The sequence below is a fragment of the Lepisma saccharinum genome, chromosome 6 (genome assembly GCF_977018435.1).
Source record: "Lepisma saccharinum chromosome 6, izLepSacc3.1, whole genome shotgun sequence".
Taxonomy (NCBI): Eukaryota; Metazoa; Arthropoda; class Insecta; order Zygentoma; family Lepismatidae; genus Lepisma; species Lepisma saccharinum.
In genome coordinates, this window is record NC_139234.1 from 43,685,355 (window position 1) to 43,707,161 (window position 21,807).

The following is a 21,807-nucleotide window of genomic DNA, read 5'->3' on the forward strand; positions in this document are numbered from 1 at the left end:
CCCCATAAAATTTTCAGATAATGACGAGGGTATTATTGTTACCCTCCTCGGACCTGAGGAACACAAACAAAGAGTGATTTCTATGATTTATCAAATTTAATCGTTATTTAGCAAAATAGTCATAGACACTATTTTTATCGGATGAAAAACATTTCAATTCTACCCACTTCCAAAAGTTAGGCCCAAAGTTACGCCATTAAAATTCCGATCTCCGGGAAACGTCTCAAATTTGTTTTTGTTATTTTTCCAATTCGTACTTACCTATTATGCATTGCGAAAGATTCTTCAAGGTGAGATTTCGCTTTTTTCACGAAAATAATTTCAATTTTGCACATAGCGAGTAATTATTGTTCATTCCTTTTCCGCTTGCGTTACACACAATATGGTGGGCAAATCTTGACTAGCGTAGTCTACCATAAGTGGATATGCAGTGTTTCCAACCTTGGTAAAAATTTACTATCCTTCGGACACCTATAACTTCTTAGTTTCATCAATTTTTGACATTCGTACTTACCTATCTGTTTCGCGGAACATTCCTTAAGGTGTATTGACGTTTTTTCATCAAAGTAATTGCAATTTTTCACATTACAAGTACTTCTTTCTCGTGGTCTTTTCACTTGCCTGAGACACAATATGGCGCATACAACTTCCTACATAATCGCGTGTCGTGCTTGTGTTTTGTCGATTTTCATTCGTTATGCAGTGTTTCAACCTTCGGACCCCAATGAACGTAATCCATTTTGTTTTCTTAATTTTTTATAACTTTTTCACATTGTTTTACGAAGAAAATTGTAATGTTTTGTGGCGTTATCCGTGAATGGTTTTTGGGGGTATCCATTTATACTAAAAAATTATTTTCGTTTGGAATCTTTGAGTCCAAATTTCCCACCGATTCCAGGCTCCGCCCCTGGGGTAATCGACCTACCGCCCCCAACCGTTAACATGACCCACCTCCACTCTGCTACGGCTCCCCGGCTTTCTCTATAGATTCCCTGTTAAAGGCATGTTAAAAATTGGCCGGAGTCACCTGCCCCCAAAAGAGCCCCAAACTTTCAAATTTGAAGAAATCCGTTTCCAAGATATGGAAAACTTACCTGAATTTCACCACGCATCCACGACACGTCAAATTAGGCATATACCCACAGCCCATTCCTTCTAACGAATAGCTTACACTGCCACATTTTCGACATTCCTTTCCTTTCTTCACAATCCCGTGTTCAAATAAATTATAAAATCCACTGGATCTTCCACACCGGGCACGAATTTCAACATGCATCCACAACACGTCATGTTTCTAACTTTCGTTGCAAACACAGACAGTTCGAAACACTGTATACCCAATGAACATGAACAAAACACACTCACGACACGTGATGATGTACGGAGGTGTACGCGCCAAATGCTATGTCTGTCAGAGAATTAATTTTCAAGAATGAACATGAATTTCCCCTATCATACATTCCCACATCACACAAAACACCTTCCCGATGTTAGACAATACTACAGGAACTTATTACGGTAAGTAGTTTCTTCTGTAGAAATCTGTCCGAACAATAGTAAACTAGTACCAACATTTTCGGTCGTAGTAATATCAGGAATGTTATTTCGTTTCTTCATCTTCTTGCAAAACAACAGTTTGGTTGGAAACACTGACTGGGGGTTATGTCAAGAAACGCATGCAACATCCGGTTTAAGTAGTGAAAGGAAATAGAGGCAACAGCTTTTGTGCATTGGAGAGACATTAATCTAGAAAAAGAAATGATTTACTGGCCAAAAAAAAATTGAACGATGGGAGAAAACACTTCCATGACCTTTCAAAAGGATACAGAAACTCAGTTCCGTAAGTACTATCTCCTGTAAAATTGAAGAAATACGTTTCCCGGAGATTGGAATTTTACTGTTACGCCATATGTTAGTTAGACCCCCACTTATTTCAAGCTGGCACCATCACTGGGAAAATTACTGACTAGACTTTGGATTTCACTACATTTTTGTAAGAACTAACCTCGAGTTTAACAAGAGCTTGCGCTGCTTCTTTCACTGCTTCATGATTTGTGCTGTACTTCACAGAAAGATTTTTAAGGAACTTAGACTTCTCTTCTTTGTTAAGAATTGCATAAGCCATACATAAGACCTTGATGCTTTCCTGAAAAAAAAAAAAAACATGTTTATTAATTACAAGGAACTATTTAAACATAATCAAGTAATAAGAAGCTCATTCAAAAGAATTCATTGCATGTATCATAAAATAACCCTTGTTTTGAGTCATCTGTTATCATATATAATTTTCTACTGAAAATATTTTAGTATTTAAAACAGGAATTATGCTCTTGGTACAGGCCACAATTTCCAGTTTTGTGAAGGTATTTCTGATGCTCCCCATCCATCACTGTTCAAAGGCATGGATTTAACCAAAATATTATATTAATTTACTAAATTCTATATCTTTCTACAAACTTGTTAAAAACATTAAAAAAATTAAAGGATTTTTTTGTTCTCTATATTTAGATTTTTTTGTGTAACAAGTTGAGTTAAAGAGCAATGAATATTTTTTGGGCAATCACATGATGCCAGTGTGTTCATTTTTTAATTCACATAGAAGAATGTAACTTTTATTTATGTTAAATCCTGTTTATTAACTCATGCACAAAGTTAAAGGTTTATCCATAATAATGAATGCACACCTCCTCTAAATGGGAGGATGCAATACTTCCAACCTCTATCAAACACCCCCACCACATAGGAATTTCTACTTCAATCATTCGTGTTGGGGGCCATTCTTGTTTCCGAGAAACTTGAATTACTTTGTTTCAACCTGACTTCCAGTGGACACATTTCCTCTAGAAATGTCCAACAACTTTTTCAATGAATTCAATCCATTTATCATTCTCCCAGTATGCCATACCTAAAAACACCCACGAAACGGCACACAGAAATATTGCATATGTTCCGTAAATGAAATGGAGAGTGAGTTGGTATGCATGAAATTGCTCATGCTGTTCCATGCATGCTTGCTGTTCAAATGGTACAGTTTGATCTCCTTCCCAAAATGAATAATAATTTCATCAGCTGTGACGGTGGTTATATTAGGCACTTAGGTTCAGTCTTTCTTCCTAAATAATATACTTCCATTTTCTTTTCATTTGAGATGTTGGTTGGGTAGTGTACAAGAACTCTCATATGATTCCATGCTAAGAGCATCACTTATGAGACAATTATATGTGTGAAATACAGTTTCTTTATTTTTTCAAATGAAATATCTCACTTGACCACCTACTTAGGAAATCATTCATTTATTAATTTAAACACAATCCTTATGAGGGAAAAATTCTCAAACCTAAAAATGTAAAGTGTGTGTTTCCTTCCAAAACATTACACAAGTATTAGTAGGCACAGTCATGTCTAGATTTTACATCAAAAATCATAGTTTCGTTATAATCAAAACAGTATAATATCTACATTATAAAAAGTGTAAAAAATTCCGACAAAACGGAAAGGTTGAAATGGTCTTGGGCTGGTTTGCCCCACGAGAGAACTAATTAAAATCCTACCTCTACAACTAAGCTTGTTACATTCGTATCACGATAGGAAAATATTTTCTGCAGCAAGTCGTTGATTCGTGTTCTATCATCAGACATTGGTTTCTCTGCGTTGGAGATATCGCTGCTAGTACTCAAATGTCGAGATCCTGACGAACCATCTACACCAGCCCCAACTTCTCCACGTTGGAGATGGTACAATCGTCGAAGTATTCTAAACCATTTTATTTTTGCTGGACTTAAAACCTCAACGTCTTCGTCTGAAAATTTGTCAGCCATAGGATGAAATCCAGCCGATTGGAAAACACTACTACTTCTTGTACAACTACGAACGTGACATGTTTTCAACTTAACTCCAAGTTGATCCCTAAAGTAGTTGGAAGGGCACCGTGGAAGTAGATTGTACGAAATCTTCCTTCTCGTGTGAATAATATTTCGTAAAACGCCCATATCATTATTTGCAACTTTCTCCTGGATGGGCCATATCCGCCATTCAACGGCAAACGTACTTCATTTGTTTAGCGTGCTGTTGCCAATTTGTTTTGCTTTGAAATTAAATTTATGCCCTCGTATGAGAACTACATTTTTGAAACTTCCGTAATTTTGTAACATGAAGTGTGAAACAAACTATTATGTGGTGTGTTAACTGTATGCTATTTCTTACAATCAAGGAGGGATTTCTTAAGCTGTTTTAGATTATTTGAAAGCAGATTTGGCAACAATGCTTACAGTCGTCTGCTGTGTTGTAAACAACGCACAATACGGAATTTCTTTTCTTCACGACGTAACGTATATAAAAAAATATAACTACTTGGTGTCAGAAGTAAGTGTTAATGTTTTTATTAAGCCCATTTAGAAATACATATTTACTACATGTAATACACAAATCCGAATTTTAGTTGCAAAGAGATTATTTTTGTATGGTCTATTCAATCAGCGTCAGAAATTGTTTGTGTGTGTTTGGAAAACAACGATGATCAGAACATGATTTGCCTGACAGTTCGTTGTTACGCGCATTTTATTCTCATATTGCCTAATAGACGCTGGACCTACAGCGTAAAGTGTTTTTTGTACCACTGTGCAATGTGTTCACCAGGAATCAAACCTGGGACCATCATTTGCAATGGCTTGCCCAGGATTTTAGAAAGGGGAGGGGACGTCATTTTTCAAAAAAAGGGAAATATGGACCAAAGGGGGTTTATGAAACCAACAAATCTTGGGCACGCATCTGGACATTTGCAATTATCACAGCGCTTTAGCAAGATCCAACTTCACATTTAAATATATAAGCCAGGTGGTAAAATTTTCGGTAAGAATTTACGGTACTATTATCGTATGAGGGAAACACCTACGAATCATATATTTCGGACTTCTTTACATTGCTAACGTGTTATTTCGCAGAAAACAACACGCATTCACATTAAAATGGATCAAATCTACATTCAGGAACTTCCACAACGCTAAAGAAAATGATTTCCGTAAGTACTTTCTCCTGTAAATTTGAAGGAATCCGTTTCCCTCATACGATAATGTTACCGGTTATTTTATAAGGAATTCAACAAAGTAAATCCCAAGGCGAGGAAAAATTTCCTGGAGGAGAAAATCGAGAAAAACCGATGTTGTCCGGATATGCGTGATTGAACTTACTGAGGACATTTTTCGATGATGAAGCACATATTTAGGGGTGAAATGAGTGCTAATGGAACCTAACCTAACAGGCCTAACCTAACCTCGTAGGCATACCTCGTTCCCGTGAATGGTCAGTGACAGAAAGTGTAAAAAGAAAAACTTACTTACCCTACGGATGCCGGAGCGCCGGCTATCTGCTAGCAGTTTTGTAAATGGGCAAGAAGGGCGTAAACTAGAGTCTAGCCATGAATGGTTCGTGGGGTTTTGAACCCGAGAAAAAAATTCTAATTTTGAAAAACAAATTTAACTATGTTTGCCTAACCTAACCTTGCCGTGCATGGTTCGTGAGGCTATTTATGAATGGTTCGTGGGGTTTTTGAACCTGGAAAAAAAATACAAAATCAGTAACACGAAAGTAGGTATTTTTCTATGAAGAAGGTTGCAACACTGCATAACCACTGATCATGGACTACGCTAGTCAAGATTTCTCCACCATATCGCGTGTAACGCAAGCGAAAGCGAACAAAATAAAAATACTCGATATTTCAAAAATTGAGATTATTTGCGTGCAAAAAACGAAACGCGAACTTGAAGAACCCTTAGGAATGCAGAATACGTAAGTATCAATGTGAAAAATACGAAAATAAGGGAATTAGGGACGTTTGGTGGTTACTGAAATTTTAATAAATGTGATTCTTGAACTAAAGAATAGATTCCTGTAATGAGCAGTCAAAAGAGAAGCTACAATATTCAGGCAAAGAAGAACTAAACATGATTGAATTCGCATATATGCTTGCATAAGCTATTTTTCAAATCATAATTTATCCAGTAGATAGTAAGCTTTTGACTGTGTTAATTAGTTTCTCAAAGGTCCTGACTTACTTCCACAATAATTTACTATACTCGTAAACACTTCCTAATACTCCTATAGAACTTGTGAAAATCATTAAACATTCAGAACTGTAGCCTTTGTTTTATCCTTTTTTTCTTCAGTGGAAATTGGTGAGTTTATCCAGATGCTTTATGTATAACATATCCCAACCTACAGTATATATTTGTATGCATTTATACATTTTTTTCAATTTGCATTTCTTTAGCTAATTTAAACATGAAAAAATATACTTTGTTTCAGGTGAAAAATGGATGGAAAGCCTCATGTTGTATTTGGTGAGGCTTCCGAATCTGATAATGAAGAAGAACAAAAAGTTCCTGTGGTAAGCATGTATATAAATACAGGGTAAAACTGTCAAAGCTGGGAATCGGATTTCTTCAAATTTACAGGAGAAAGTATGGAATTGAGTTTCTGTGTAATTTCGGAAGGTCGTAGAAGTGTTTCCTCGCATTTTTCAATGTATTTGGCCGCTAATTCATGTATTTTACTATAATAATGTCCGTCCGATGCACAAAAGCTGTTACTTGCATTTCCATCCATGTACTTGAACCAGATATTGCGAGCATCTGATGACATAATACCTGGTAAGTTTTTCCAAACACACAGTTTTTTCACTATATTGCCCAACCTAACCTTACCGTGAATGGTTTTTGGGGCTATTTGTACATGGTTATACGATCCAGAATGGTTTTTGGGGCTATGCATGAATGGTTTTTGGGGCTATGCGTGAATGGTTTTTGGGGATATGCGGAATGGTTTTTGAGGCTATGCGGGAATTTTTCTATTAAGAAGGTTGAAACACTGCTTTGCCGTTTGAAACACAATGCTAGTCAAGATTTGTCCGCCATTTTGCATGTTCAGGAAGCGAGAAAAAGCAAAACAATAATTACTCGATATGTTGACAATAGATACTAATTTCGTTAAAAAAAGCGAAATCCCTTGTTAAAAAATATTTCGCAATGCAGAATAAGTAAGTACGAATGTCAACAATTACAAAATAAACTAGTTACAGCCGATTCCCGGCTTTGACAGTTTTACCAAATACAGTACTCTCTTCACTTCATTTGGATAATATTTACCAAGACTGATAAGTAAGATTTCTACAAAATATTTACCAAATATTAACTCTTTCCCTATGAAATTACAATTCAGCCTGTGTAACCTATAGATCAATTTAGTAGGGATGGGACCGATTAATCGGTACTCTATCGGTATCGGCCGATATAGGCATATCGGTTTATCGGTAAAATTACCGATTATTTTACCAATCCGATATATCGATAAATATCTTATAATTTAGTGCAAAATTCTGCCATTTTGTTGTAATTTTTATGGATAATCTCAATCTCTAAAAAAGTAAATGTCTAAATATTCAACTTCTTTTGCACTGCAGTCACCTTGAAACACACATTAAGGAGATGAATGATCAATTCAGGTTCTTCAAGGACCATTTCTAATTTTATATCGGATCGGTAGAATATCGGTATCGGTAAGTTTTATATCGTTACTTTATCGGTATCGGCCAAAATTTCATATCGGCCCATCCCTACAATTTAGTAAAACATTTGTTTTAGGGTAAGTGCTCTAGTAATGGACACCTTAGGAAATAAATTCTTTGTTATGGACATTTGGTTAGGCTTTTCCTGTTTCCTGAAGCACAATTGACTCCATTGGTTATTGGCAAGTAAGGCTGCACCTGATTGAGCTTCAAAGTACCATTTATTATGGAGGGAAACATTTTTGTGTGTGTGTGTGTACATGTGTGTGGTGGTTGCTGTGTGAACTTCATTTGAACTTGATGCATGAGGTGTGTATCTAGTTACATCCATGTAAACATTAATTATGAATACCTCATTTTTCCATTTCATGTGATTCTAAAGACAGTAACACATATATTGGACATTTTTGCTTCACATGTAGAAACATGTAGTGAGAAGAAGGGGTCCATTACTGAAGCACCAACTGTGAAAAATTTTCAAAGATGGTCACCTCAATGTACATCATACAAGCATTGAAAAATACAGCCTTTTTAGTAATGGACACAGGGTGACCACCTGCCAAAATCCCAAGTAACCAAAATTGCTGAAAATGGGGGTACTTTAGTATTATATGGACTACCTGATTATGTTAGGTTAGGAGTATTAGCCCCAATTTCAGGATCGACAAAATCATGTTTGCAAGGGGTTTTGACCTAACCTAACCAGGGAGTCTGTATAATACTAAAGTACCAAAATGGGTGGCGAAACCTAAGAACATACAGTTGGGCAATGGTAATATTGGCCGTTGGCGCAACGTGTGGTTCTTAAATTGGGTCAATGTGTGGTTAACATTGGGCCAATGTATGTTTTACGTTGGCCCAACGTACTGAAAACTAAACAATGGATAGGTTTACGATAGTACAAATAATTTATGAAAATGATAATACAGCACTTTTTCAGTCAAATGGTATCATTGTTTTGAAGGCACCATACCTTCAAGTGATAGCACAAAACTTTCTAGAGTTTAAGGGAGTTGTTTGTACGTGACTGTAAATTCTTCCAGTGTCAATTTGTCCATTATTTCAAATATTGTTTAATAGTATGTGTAAAATGGAAGAAAAATTGTCCTGTAGTCAATCCTTAGCACTTGTAGATAAGTTACCAGCAAGTGTCAACAAATCTATTACTTGTAATGTGTTCTTCAAATGCTTCATAACGGAGCACTTGGGAATTCTTCTGCAAAACAAACTTAAATTGCATTTTTCACCAAGAAAAAAACGTAATTTTAAATTAAGTGTCCATTACTGAAGCAGCAGTTGACAAGAACTAATTCATTGATGTCCATTACTAGCTCATTATGCACTTCAGTGTAATATGTTCCCAAAGACCTAAACAGCCTGTTCACTACCATAATAACTCATATGTTTTATAGAGCATAGTCTTCTACATCAATAAATATATAAGAGGTAAATGAAATGCTAAATAATAATTTCTTATAGATATTAACAATAATAATTTTGTCTTCGGTGTTCATTACTAGAGCATTTACCCTACTGTCACGAAATTGATTTATGAAAAATGATATGTATGTATGTAAAACATGACTGTCGACATCTGGAATACGTATAGTATTCTGCTGATTGCAATATGATCTTGATAAGAGGAAGGGGAATGTGTATTAATGAAAATGCTGATGCTAGAAAAAAAATATTTCCTCTGGGATGTTCATTTTAATCCAGTGTGTGGTTTTACAGAAACATCAATCCACAGAGACTAGAACAGCACATTCCTTGTACATGTAAAACTTGGCCAAGATGAGAAAAACCCTTTGTCACCGATATCAAATTCTCAAATGTAATCCTGCCTTGCATTACCAAAGTGTTTGACATTCTTCAACCCATCATCGCCTGTTATTCAGTGCCAAGTGTTTGCATTATTATGAAGAGGAAAACCATACGCAGCAAAAGTAGACTTGCAATGTTAACATTGTTGCAGTGTTTGACAACAAAACAAGGGGAGTTATGCATCCTATGGCAACACAGGGACATTCAGGCACAAGCGAAAATAAGAAAAAAAAACAAATGACTGTCCATTTTAGTTTGCCATGGTTTTTCTCATCTTGGTTGAGCTCTATCTGCTCTTCTTTGTTTCTGGAGCTGTGTTAGCAAATATTTAACATGACATTTTCCCATGGATTCATGTGCAAGCAATTCCTGAATCTATGGTGTCAAAACCATCATTGTACATTCAGTACAATGTAGCTGAGAGGAGGGGGATATGAGTTGTTAACACAACTGTGGTACAGAGACCATAGTTCAGGTTGAGAGCATTTACATGACCAGGTTAGGGAAAAGGTTAAATATCTGCTAAATATGGGAGGCATGTTATGTATTCATAGCAAGTTGAAGTTTAATCCTTTGATTAATGAGACATGACAGAATGCAAGAAGTAACGTTAAAACAAATGTATTTCCTTGGACAAACCAGCCAATACGATTTTTTTTTCAGGTTCCTGTATATGGTATGAAAAGTCCTACAACTCCACAAGGAACAATCATTGCAGGTGAAGCCCCTGAATCTGATGAAGAAATTGATGGTGAGTTGTCTTTTAACAATGTTCTGCAAAAAAAAAAAAAAACATATATGAGGGCCACTATTTATATTTTGAGCCTTGGCAACACTGATTGAAGTTAGGCACGATTTGACGTTTGCAGGAATCGTCTGACATTATTGACCATAACGTACTTCAAATGTTTTGTCAATAGCTTGATTTGTGTTGTTTATGTTGCCTTGGAGATTGCGCGACAACAATAAAATGGAATTAACTCGTGAACATTTTTGTGCGATGATTTTTTACGATTTTCGACATGGATTATCAAGACAAGAGTGCATCGATCAACTTGCTTCCACATTTGGAGATGAAGCCCCATCCTTTGCCCCTGTGAAACGCTGGTATAACGAATTTAATCGTGGCCACCATTCGCTCACCGACGAGATTCGCGAAGGTCGTCCAAAATCAGTTGTTGTTCAAGAAAACATTGATGCTGTGCAAAACCTAATACTGCAAGATCGTCATGTGACATACTGTGAGATTGAGGCAACCATAGGCATTAGTTCCACCAGCATATATAAAATATTACATGATCATTTAGCTGTGAGAAAGGTATGTTCTCGTTGGATCCCACACAATTTGACAAAAACTCAAAAAGACGCTCGCGTCAATTGGTGCAAACAAATGCTCAATAAATACAATTGTGGTGCTTCAAAAGACGTATATAAGATTGTAACAGGTGACGAATCATGGATATATGCATATGAGCCGGAACGTAAACAGCAGTCGACTGTTTGGGTGTTTCAAGATGAACCCAATCCAACAAAAGTTGTTCGCGCTCGAAGCACATCGAAACAAATGGTCGCCTGTTTTTTCGGGAAAACTGGTCATGTGGCAACTGTGCCTTTAGAGGAACGTAGAACGGTCAACTCTGAATGGTACACAACAATTTGTTTGCCAGAGGTCTTCGGTCAAATACGGAAAACAAACAAACGCCGTCGGATCATTCTTCATCAAGACAATGCCAGCTGTCACACATCTCGTCTAACAACCGACTTTATGAACAGTCAAAAAATCGAATTGATGGGTCATCCGCCGTACAGTCCTGATTTGGCACCCAATGACTTCTTCTTGTTCCCGAATGTCAAGAATAAATTGCGTGGACAACGATTTTCGTCGGCGGAAGATCCCGTTGATGCGTTCAAAAACCATATTATGGAGGTGTCTCAAGAAGATTGGAAAAACTGCTTTGACAATTGGTTCGAACGAATGCAAAAGTGTATTGACCATAAAGGAGAATACTTCGAAAAACAATAAAGCAGTTTTCAATGCCAAATTCCTGTTTTTTCATTGTTAGGCTCAAAATATAAATAGTGACCCTCGTATCTACAATATCAGAGTGAGTCACCTGTCTTATGTCAAATGTCACTCACTAGGTTATACATGCACCCTGTCTAGTTTCTACATTGTGTGAAATCAGTTCCATGGCTAGAACAACTCTCTTAAGGAGGCATAATGAATACTGTGAGTTCCCCCCCCCCCAAATGAATTTTATGTATATACGAGGGTTACAGCAAAAGTCATGGCTGTATATTTTACAATTTATTGTCTGACCTGCATTATCATGGAAAAAGTAGTTGCCATGACTTTTGCTGTGACCCTTGTATTTCACCACCAATTGTGTAGTTTGCTTCACTTAGTTTTGCTGAATTAAAGTCAGCTTCTGTAGATTTGCATTTTGTGTGTGTGTGAAAATATCCATACCAGTGCAAGTATACAGCATTTTTTTAAGCCAAAGAAATAATATTCCCTTAAAAAATACTTATGCAGGTAGGTTAGATTCCCTTGGTATATCTGCAGTTCCTCCTCCTTCACAGTTATACATAACACTATTGGTTCAAACATTTCCGTCATCCTCCTATACACAATGTGAAAACAACACAAATGGAATTATTTACCTACATCACCAATGTATGCAAGTAAAGACAATGGTATGGTTTTCCTTAGAAGAAAAATGCCTGTGTAAAAATATATTTGAAAACTGTGTACGTAAATTTTGTATTCATGAGAACAGTAAGTCTCTGATACTAAACAATCCCATCCATTGTATAAATCTATTTGAAGCATGTGACTTGATTAGTCTAAAGTTAGTTGCATGCTGAATCAATTTCCTAATTTTCAGATGCTGCAAGCGTAAGCAGTGTGAGTAGTGCAGCAAGTGTGTCTTCTGTTGCATCCTTGACAACTGGGATCACCAAGTCAAAGAGTTCCTCAAAGGATAAGAAAAAGGAAGGTGCTAAATACAACAGTTTGTTACATAAAAAATTGCGTAAGTACCTTCTTTACAATTCAAGGAACTCTTGTCAACTGTAAACAAGTACGACAGCACCTCTTACATGCAAGAGGTGTGGGTTTGATCTCTAGTGGAGGCACATTGCACTTTAAACTGTAGGTCCAGTCCTAATTGACCTATCAGAGCATAAAGTGGACTTAAACAAATAAGATGGCATGTTTATATTTTATATTACTTGTTTTTGTGCCAGAAAATTATAAAAATAGCACATTCTATACAAGTGCCATTGACATTCTGAAAATTATGATTACAACTTTCAACATGTATTATTCTTGAGAATTTACAGCACAACTTAAAATTACATTAATTCTGTTTCTCTGGAATACTTTTTGAATTAATTACAATATTTATATATATAAAAAAAGTTATTTTAAGAAACTCATGAAATTTATCTGAATTAATGTCGAGCAGTGCCTATGAATACATTTTGAATTGACACCACCTCTGGTTCTAGGACGTTCTTTTGATTGATTTTGCTTTTCTGCCACTTTAGACATCCTGAAAATGGGGATGACTGATGAAATTGATGATGAGATACTCACAAAGAACATTCATGCCCAAGCTGGGGCCCTGGCATCGTAGCATGCTGCACTAACCACTCCACCAGAGAGGTCAGCATAAGACATTCTTTTGCATGCCTCATCTCACTGTGCCTTTCGATGGCATTGTGATAACTCTGTCACCGTAATCAAGATGTCCTGGCAGAATTACATAGTGGTCTGGATCCCACTTTAAGTTGAAGCCAGTCCTGATCAACAAATTAATGTGTTTAGAAACTATTTATCAAGTGTGTATTCCAATAATTTGCACAAGTATTCTTTGTTTTAGGGGAACGAAACATGTCTCTCCACAAGAATATTGGAGATTTTGTACATCAGGTGGTGTCGAGTTCATGCAAGGAATTGAATGTATCTAACCAGCAGCTTCTCCGATCTCAAGTGCAGCTACAGGAAGCCACATCATCATTACAACTTCTTCAGAATACTATGTTGCAACTAGAAGAAAAGTTGAACAGATGTCTTTCAGCTTCCTTCTTGCCCCATATCAACACAAAAAGTTTGTAGCAAAATGTGTTGCTACTTTGAATGAGACTGCATTTATTTGAGCAGTGTAAAATAATTCTGTACAATGTATGTATATTTTATTTGTTCATTGTGTATTGACATTAATATATCTGTGCTTGTCAAAATAAAAGTATCATCCGTGCGTAATTTTGCTGTAGCTTACTTGTGAGGAAAATATATATTTGTACATGTTTTGAGGATTGGGGGGGGGGCAGGGGAATAATTCTGTACTGAAGAATGAAACTATTGGGGTGTGAGTGTATATATTATATATATATATATATATATATATTTCTCCTCACACCGATGATGCTATGAAATGAGCGAAAATTTTTAATTTTTCTACTGTCAGGTGAGTGTTTCCTTTTACCTTCTTTGATTTTTTTGTGTGTGTGTGTGTATATGTATGTATGTCTCAAAGAAGGTAAAAGGAAACACTCACCGGACAGTAGAAAAATTCAAAATTGAACCACTACGTGCCTCCACAAGGTATCAAACCTGGGACCCCTTGATTGGTAGTCACATCACTTGGAAACACAATTGGCTGTAGGAAAACATCCAATCAAGATTGAACATATGTGTAGTGGTTCTTTTATTCTTAAAGATAATTTTGGACAGTGAATTTTTTACATGTTAGGGAGAATTCACACCAAAGTGACAAGCAACAAGGAGAATTCGTACCGAAGCGACACTAGCCCATTCAGTGTAAAAAAAAAAAAAAAAAACATTCACAGCGAACAAGAGCACGAGGCAAAATGGGGCAACTAATCCGAGCAACACGCAAGCTACAAGCAACATGTGCAGCTTGTCATGTCACTTCTGTTTGAAAGGTTGAATTGATTACTGAGGGTTCACTTCCAAGCGACACATGTCGCTTTGGTGTGAAATCTTCCTTAGGGACAGTGATTTCGGTTGTTGGCTTCTTTGGGCTTTTTCCATGAAATGAGATAATCTCAACTTGACAAAGACGACATGTGATCTTTGAAACGTTGTTTTTCTACACTTTAGTTCACCAACATAAAGTGAAACTAGACTATCACCGATTACCTCAGAAACTAATATGAATAGTATAACTTGCTGGAAAAATAGTGAAAACTGCATCATTGAATGTCACTAGCTTGCACATAACTTATTAGGTGTGAACATATATCACTTGAATGTAATATCCAACAACTGCTAATACTTTTAAAGAGCCTATAAGAATTTACCTCTGCTACCAGGGATACTAGAGTACTGAGGGGGAATCCCTGACATTTCACCTGTTAATTCAAACCTTGGTTTTAAGTAGGAAGTAGCTAAGAAAAAATACCCCTTGCAATATAACATGAAAAATACAGGTCCAAATATATTCTACGTATTATGCAACATGTGCAATTTCTTCAAATCTGCATCAGTTATATCAATATTATAATTATTTAATATGCAAATCGGAATATTTTTAAAGCAATACTTAGGTAGACTGATATGACAGTTCTAAATGAAATCTTAACATTTATAACTGCATTGGTTTTCATATTAGAATCAGCCCAGCCTTAGTTTATACATATAAATAAGGGCATGCATATTTCGTTTTTAACAAAAAAAAAAAAACGAAATGTGAATTACCGTATTTACGCATGTAATGTGTGTGCGTGTATAATGTGCACCCTGGTTTTTGATAGGGAAAAGTGACAAACAATTATATCTCGTATATAATGCACAGTATAATTCAGGTGCACGAAATGGCTTTCTTAGTTCCTGTGTGAATTCCCCCAGAACGGACTGCTTTTGTTCGTGTAGCAGAAAATTACATTTCAAAGTGAAAAGTTGTGGGATGTGGCCTTTAGACTTTTATATGCAGTTTTGCTCATTTCCTCTTTACTTTTTCTAAAAAAAACCTTCAAAATATATACTTTTTCCACAACTAACGTAACATTTATAGGAGGCACATTCAGGACCTTGAAAATAGCAGTTAGCAGCAAAAGATTTCTTCCTTCGAGGCATTTACACACTGCAGATATGTGACATTATTTGGTCAGTAATACATTTTAATTGTTATATTATTTTTCCTTATCTTTCTATTCATCCAAAGCAACATAAAAATCACAATGTTCCTTCATTTTGTGATGAGTTCATTTCAACCGCATTGCACATTACTGTCATCATCCTGAATGGAATACTCAGGGTGTCTAGCAAAAGCCCTGAGTAAAATTCCCTGTTGACAAGAAATTTTCCCTGACTACTCTGGAAGATGAATGTATTCACATGTGATTAGCTAAAATAATGCTTAATTAAGCTGCAATTATCAAAGTTCAGGGATTACATAGTTGCACTCCATTCACTCTAGGCTATCATCAATACACAATTCTTCACTATTTACAAATAAGCAGTTTGTCTAAATTTAACATGTCACTTGACCTTGAACGAGCCAGGAACACTGACGTCAACTACCGTGTCTTTACTTCCCCACAATCGTTGTCCCAGAACCTAACATTTACATCCATTTGTTGCCGCTGGGCTACTTTGTTTAGGGATTCGTCAAATCCAATGATCAACGATTCACACTTTGAAAGTTTCTCAAGCAAAAAAAGGTGCAATACCAAAAGCAATGGTATAACCTATCTTATTTTTCTGCAGCTGCATTTTTTTCGCGATATCACTATCGGGAAACATGATACTGAACAAATTTACATTTCGCCCTGCAGTCCGCAGAGAACTTCGTGTCCGCAGAGAACTTCGTGTCATTGCGGTCTGAATGCATCACAATATTTCAGCTTTAGTTACACTGTCATTCAACAGGAATGCTTCTGCAGCCAGTTGACTTGAAAAAACTGTTTTTTTTTCTGCGTCATTTTAACACGTCGAGAACGCGTAACACGTTCTGCAGCGTAATTTCACCCTTCTGTCGTTGTCTTGTGAATGGTAATAAGTCTCAAAATTGCTCGACACCTGAACGTGATTGGCCGAATGACGTCACATGGCAGCTGGGTCACGTAGCTGTTTGCTACTGCTCTTGTAACGCGTGCAACCACAGAGTTTCCGTCCAGTTTATAGTCTCTATACATTGGCACGCACTGGCGTCTGTGGTGGAGGAAAGAAGCACAAGGTAACTCGGCAAACAAACTTACAAAAGACTCTATTGAAAAATTTATTGAAATAGTATTTTGATAAATTACTGTTACTCAAGAATTCACACGACTTTTGATAAGTTTGTGGTAATTTAAAAATCTTAATTCATGCAGAAATTAAAATTCCCTGACTTTTCCAGATTTTTTAAATTCCCGATCGCTAGTCACCCTGAATACTGTTGCCATATTTAGAAACTACAGAATTTAAGCTTTACAACAATATATAACATGATAGGGTTCCGTAAACACAAAAGATCAATGCAGGTGTCACAAAATCATGGAATGACCATGTACGGTATCATGTTAGCTGTCCGAATTATTCCGTGCATAATACACACTACAGTTTTTGGGGACAAACATTTTGGAAGAAAGTGCGCATTATACATGAGTAAATACGATAACACATTTGTAGTGTTAATTTTCCATGTTTTTGAAAGTTGTAAGGTACATTTTGCTATCATGTTTTGTCATGAAATGATGCGAAATGAACTGCAAATTACAACATAAACTCTTAAAACACAAAATTTAGGGTTTATTTACTGACACGACACCTTCTGAAGTCTGAATTATCCTAAGAGTTATGCAAATCATGGAAAATTGATTAATTAAATTGAGAAGCAAAAATGGATCCCTTTATACAGGAATAAACTTAATACTCTGATAACTATATATGTAAATCACCATCATCATCCTTCGCAGTTTCCTGCCTCTGGCTGGGTTGGCATGGAAGTCAAGCCTCTCCATTTTTTCCTGGTCTTCCATCCCCCTCTCTTTCCATGGTGTTCCAATCTTGTCCTCTTCTCTTAACACTCTCCACTATCTGGTCTTTCCACAGACATCTTGGTCTCCCCCCTTGGCCTTATTCCCACTCCTTGTGCATTGTAAACTCTTACTGGTAGTCTTTCTGCATCCATCCTCTTCATGTGTCCGAACCACCTCATCTGTGCCTGATCTATCCTGTCCTGAAGCTTCACCACACCCACTGTCTGTCGGATCTCCTCATTCCTTATTATATCCCTTCTAGTCTTCCCCAATATACTTAAAAATTTCATCTCCACTGCCTGAATCTTTCTTTTGTCTCTCTCTGTCATTGTCCAAGTCTCTGCTCCATGCATAATTAATGGCACATAGTATGTGTTATATAATACCTTCTTGCATTTCATATGTACATCCCTGTTCCATATTAATCTTCGAACACACTGATATAGTCCACCACCCATTTGTCCCCTTCTGTTTACCTCCTCATGTATTCTTCCACTTCTCTCAATTATGCTTCCTAGATATTTGAAGCTCTCCACTACCCTCAACTCTTCCGTGTCCATCTTTATTCTTGGTTCATTTCTGGCTCTGTTTCTTGTTGTTATTAGCACATTGCCCTTTTCTGCACTGAATTTCATTCCTGCTCCTCTGATTTCCTCATTCCAACTATCAAGCTGTCTCTGTACTTCTTCTTTTCTGTACCCCCATATTACTAAGTCATCAGCAAACAACAGGGCATTCACCTCTTCCTCTCCTATATTCTTCCCCACCTCTTCGTTAATTGCATCCATTGTAATTATGAAGAGCAGTGGGGAAAAGCACTCCCCTGTTTTAGTCCATATATATACCGCGTGGTTACAAATTATTGGACGATTTAATAAGGCTATATTTTAACTAATACTGAAGATAAATACATTATCTTAGTGTCATTTGAAAGAGGGAAGTTTGAAGTTTTTTTTTACTGACTTTAGATGCACTCGATGTGAGCCCCACATGTAATATGGCAGACGTCCAGGTTGTGATCACATTCTTGCCAAACCCTCTCAAGCATGTCTGGTGTGATGTTCTCGATGGCTGTTAATGCACCTTCTCAATTCTGGCAGTGTAACTGGAAGCGGAGGGATGTAAGCATTTTCCTTGACAAAACCCCACAGGAAGAAATCACACACTGTGAAGTCCGGTGAATGTGGTGGCCATATGCGGCCGTTGCACAACCAATCCATCTACCTGGCAGGTGTCGATTTAGGTATTCCCAGACATCCGTATGCCAATGTGGAGGGGCCCTGCCTTGTTGGAAAATGAACCCCTGTTCTTCCTCTTCCGTGAGCTGTGGCATTAACCAAATTTCCAACATGTCCAGGTACACGTTTCCTGTGATAGTGTTCTCGGGGGGGGGGGGGGGGGGGGGAATGGGCCAAACACACGTCTCTTAAAAACGGCAAAAAACACGTTTACTTTTGGGCTGTCACGTTCTACTTCAATGACAGCGTGGGGGTTCTCGGATCTCCATATTCGGACATTGTGCCTATTGACTTTACCTGATAAATGAAATGTCGCTTCATCACTCATGATGATTCTTTCCAACAAACCTCATCCTCTTTGATCTTGGCCATCAAATTCTCACAAAATGCAAGCCTCTTTGCTGGGTCATCAGGCTGCAGTTTGTACGGGAACAACTTCAATCGCTTCCGTAGAATCTTCTTCACTGTTGATGTTGGTATCTGCAACTGCTGACTGGCTCTCCACACTGATTTCTGAGGGCTCTGTGTGAAACTTTCACGGACTCTGTCAACGCCCTCTTCACTTACACTTGGCCTCCCTGTGCGTCCTTTTCCTTGATGACAGATACATCCTCTATCGCAAAATTGTTCGAACTACCTACGGATTGATGACGTGGGGGGGGGGGAGCACGATGTCCAAATTGCTGTGTAAATGCCCGTCGAACAGCAACAACACTGTCTCTTCGTGCATATTCAATGACACACCAGCTACGATCCGTTGGCAGCGTAGCCATTTCTCCAACACTGCTAGAAAATAAATGAAAAGAAATTAAAATCACATGACAACTTCGAAAACTTAAAACTTCCCTCTTTCAAGTGACACTATTATTTATTGATGTTCAGTATTAGTGAAAATATAGCCTTATGAAATTGTCCAATAATTTGTAACCACGCTGTATATACTAAACCACTCTGTTCTTCACACAGCTCTGGTTGGCCTTGTATGTGCTCTGCACTCTATACACTATCTCTTCCTCGACTCCTTTCTCTTTTAGAGCCTTCAAAATCTTTCTTCCGTCCATGCTATCATATGCCTTTTCTATATCTAGGAATGCCATAATCAAATCATTCCCATACTCATAGTGCCTTTCCTGCATTTGCCTTATGGTGAATATCACATCTACTGTTGATCTGCCTCTTCTAAATCCATAGTGTTCCTCTCTCATGTTCAGATCTGTTACTTCCCTTATTCTTTTCTCTAATATTTTCGCATACACCTTTGATGAGTGGCACATAAGTTATATTCCTCTGTAGTTTTTACATTCCTGTCACCCTTCTTGACTATGGGAACTATTAGTCCCTTTGTCCAATCTCTTGTCACACTGTTTTCAACACTCTGTACAGCCACTGCACACCAATCACTCCTGCTCCTAGTATCATTTCCACTGGCACTTTATCTACTCCAGGTGCTCTAACTCTCGTCCTCTTCAGAGCTTCCTCCACTTCTTTCCATGTCAGATTCACTTTTTTTTTTCCATTTTCTTTTTCCTTCACTTTTTCATGTTCATGTCCTTTTTTCAGCTTCAGCAATTTCTCCAAATGATTTAATTTTTTGGTTCCGTGTGACTTACTCACTATCATATATAAGCATAAAATCAAAATTAGTTAATTTACTTACGTAAAGTGAGTATGAAGTTGTCGTAGACGACGTTTCGGTGGCAACTGCTCCCTTCTTCAGGTCATGAAATCGGCTATTACGTGCCTACGTAGGTGGCAGTTGCCACCGAAACGTTGTCTATGACAACTTTATACTCACTTTACGTAAGTAAATTAACTAATTTCGATTTTATGCTTATTCTACAAATGATTTCTCCACATTCTCGTTATTTATTCATCCTCTTCTACGTTTCCCCTTTCATCCCTTAGCTTACAGCTGTCTCCTTTTTCTCACTAATCCATACAATACTTTCTTGTTCCCATCTACATCTTCTTCTAGCACTTTGGTCCATTCTTCCATCCACTTTCTTCTTTCCTCCTTTACTACTGTTCTTGCCTCTTTCTTCTTTTCCACATACTTTTTCATGCATTTTGTGATTTAACTTTAAACAATTTTCTAAATCCATCATTTTTGTTTATCACTGCCTCTCTAGTTCTTTCATTCCACCATGGTGTTTCTTTCTTCTTTGTTTTCTTGCTTGTCCTTCCACATACCTTTTTGGCTGCCTCTACTAATTCTGTTTTAAATCTTGTCCATTCTGTTTCTACTCCTTTGGGTTTATTTCTTGGCACTTTTGTTCGCAATATTTCTTGATATTTCTCTTTTATCATCTAATCCTTCGCTCTTGTTCCTCCCTTCTATCTTTTATTTTCCATCTCCTCACATCTCCTACTAGTAGCATGTGGTCAATGTCTAAGTTCTCACTGTGTGTTACTTTAATGTTCATTATCTTCTTTACTTCCTTGTTTACCAATATACAGGGTGTCATTTTAATGGCACCCACGGACCACAGATTCGTATAGAGGACATCAAAACAAACACCTTTTCTTAACATTTTTTCTTGTTGGTGTGTCGATTCGACGCTACAGCCGTTCAAAAAAGACCGTTTTGCCGCCTGGATGCTGGCAACCCAACACAATATTTGATCGTATCTCTGACGTCATTTCCTGCGATAAACTGCGGGGAGATTGTATTACTACTACTTATATCCCTGTATTTTCAACCATTTTTGCTACTTGCCTCATAATGCCCTGAATATACATTATGTTATGTGTTGCTTACCTTTGGAATTTTGAGTGCTTTCATTTCTATTTTGTCATCTGTTCAGTGTGTCACAGACAAGTAGTATCAGAAGAACGAAATGGATAGACGAAATTGTATATGCCAACTTGGTAACTAGATTTGCAAATATTTGACATTCAAACTGAGACAAAATTCGATATGACCACTTCCACTTGCATTCTATTTTCTTTCTACCATTTTTCATATTGTTTGTTTACTTCCTGTTAGGTTACAGAACGTGTTTTCTCGTTTTGTTTTATGGTACATACTGTGGCTGATTGTAGCTATGTCATTTTTCACAGAATATGTGTGTTCCTGACAATCCTGTAACGCATCGCTTCACGACAGGATATGACGTCACAAATGCTATCAAATGTTGTGTTGGGTTGCCAGCATTCAGGCAGCAAAACAGGCTTTTTTGAACGACTGTTGTGCAG

The 21,807-nt window shown here is 37.2% G+C and overlaps 3 protein-coding genes across 3 annotated transcripts in view; 1 reads left to right on the forward strand and 2 right to left on the reverse strand.

The window, feature by feature from the left end:
• The window catches only part of LOC145988716 (malonyl-CoA decarboxylase, mitochondrial-like), a 33,887-nt gene extending 29,855 nt beyond the window's left edge, over positions 1-4,032 (reverse strand). Inside the window, exons 1-2 of the mRNA XM_083123821.1 lie at positions 3,552-4,032; positions 2,006-2,146 (exon numbers count right to left, since the gene is read on the reverse strand). Of these exons, the coding sequence (XP_082979947.1) occupies positions 2,006-2,146; positions 3,552-3,989 (579 nt within the window). The 5' untranslated portion in view covers positions 3,990-4,032. The remainder of the gene's footprint in view (positions 1-2,005; positions 2,147-3,551) is intronic.
• Positions 1-21,807, reverse strand: part of LOC145988718 (uncharacterized) — a 363,608-nt gene that overhangs the window by 189,918 nt on the left and 151,883 nt on the right. The window lies entirely within an intron of this gene.
• Blos3 (Biogenesis of lysosome-related organelles complex 1, subunit 3) lies at positions 4,227-13,653 on the forward strand. Its single transcript, XM_083123823.1, has 5 exons — positions 4,227-4,362; positions 6,301-6,382; positions 10,046-10,133; positions 12,271-12,417; positions 13,270-13,653. The coding sequence occupies exons 2-5, from the start codon at positions 6,308-6,310 to the stop codon at positions 13,503-13,505; spliced, it is 546 nt and encodes a 181-aa protein (XP_082979949.1). The 5' UTR covers positions 4,227-4,362; positions 6,301-6,307; the 3' UTR covers positions 13,506-13,653.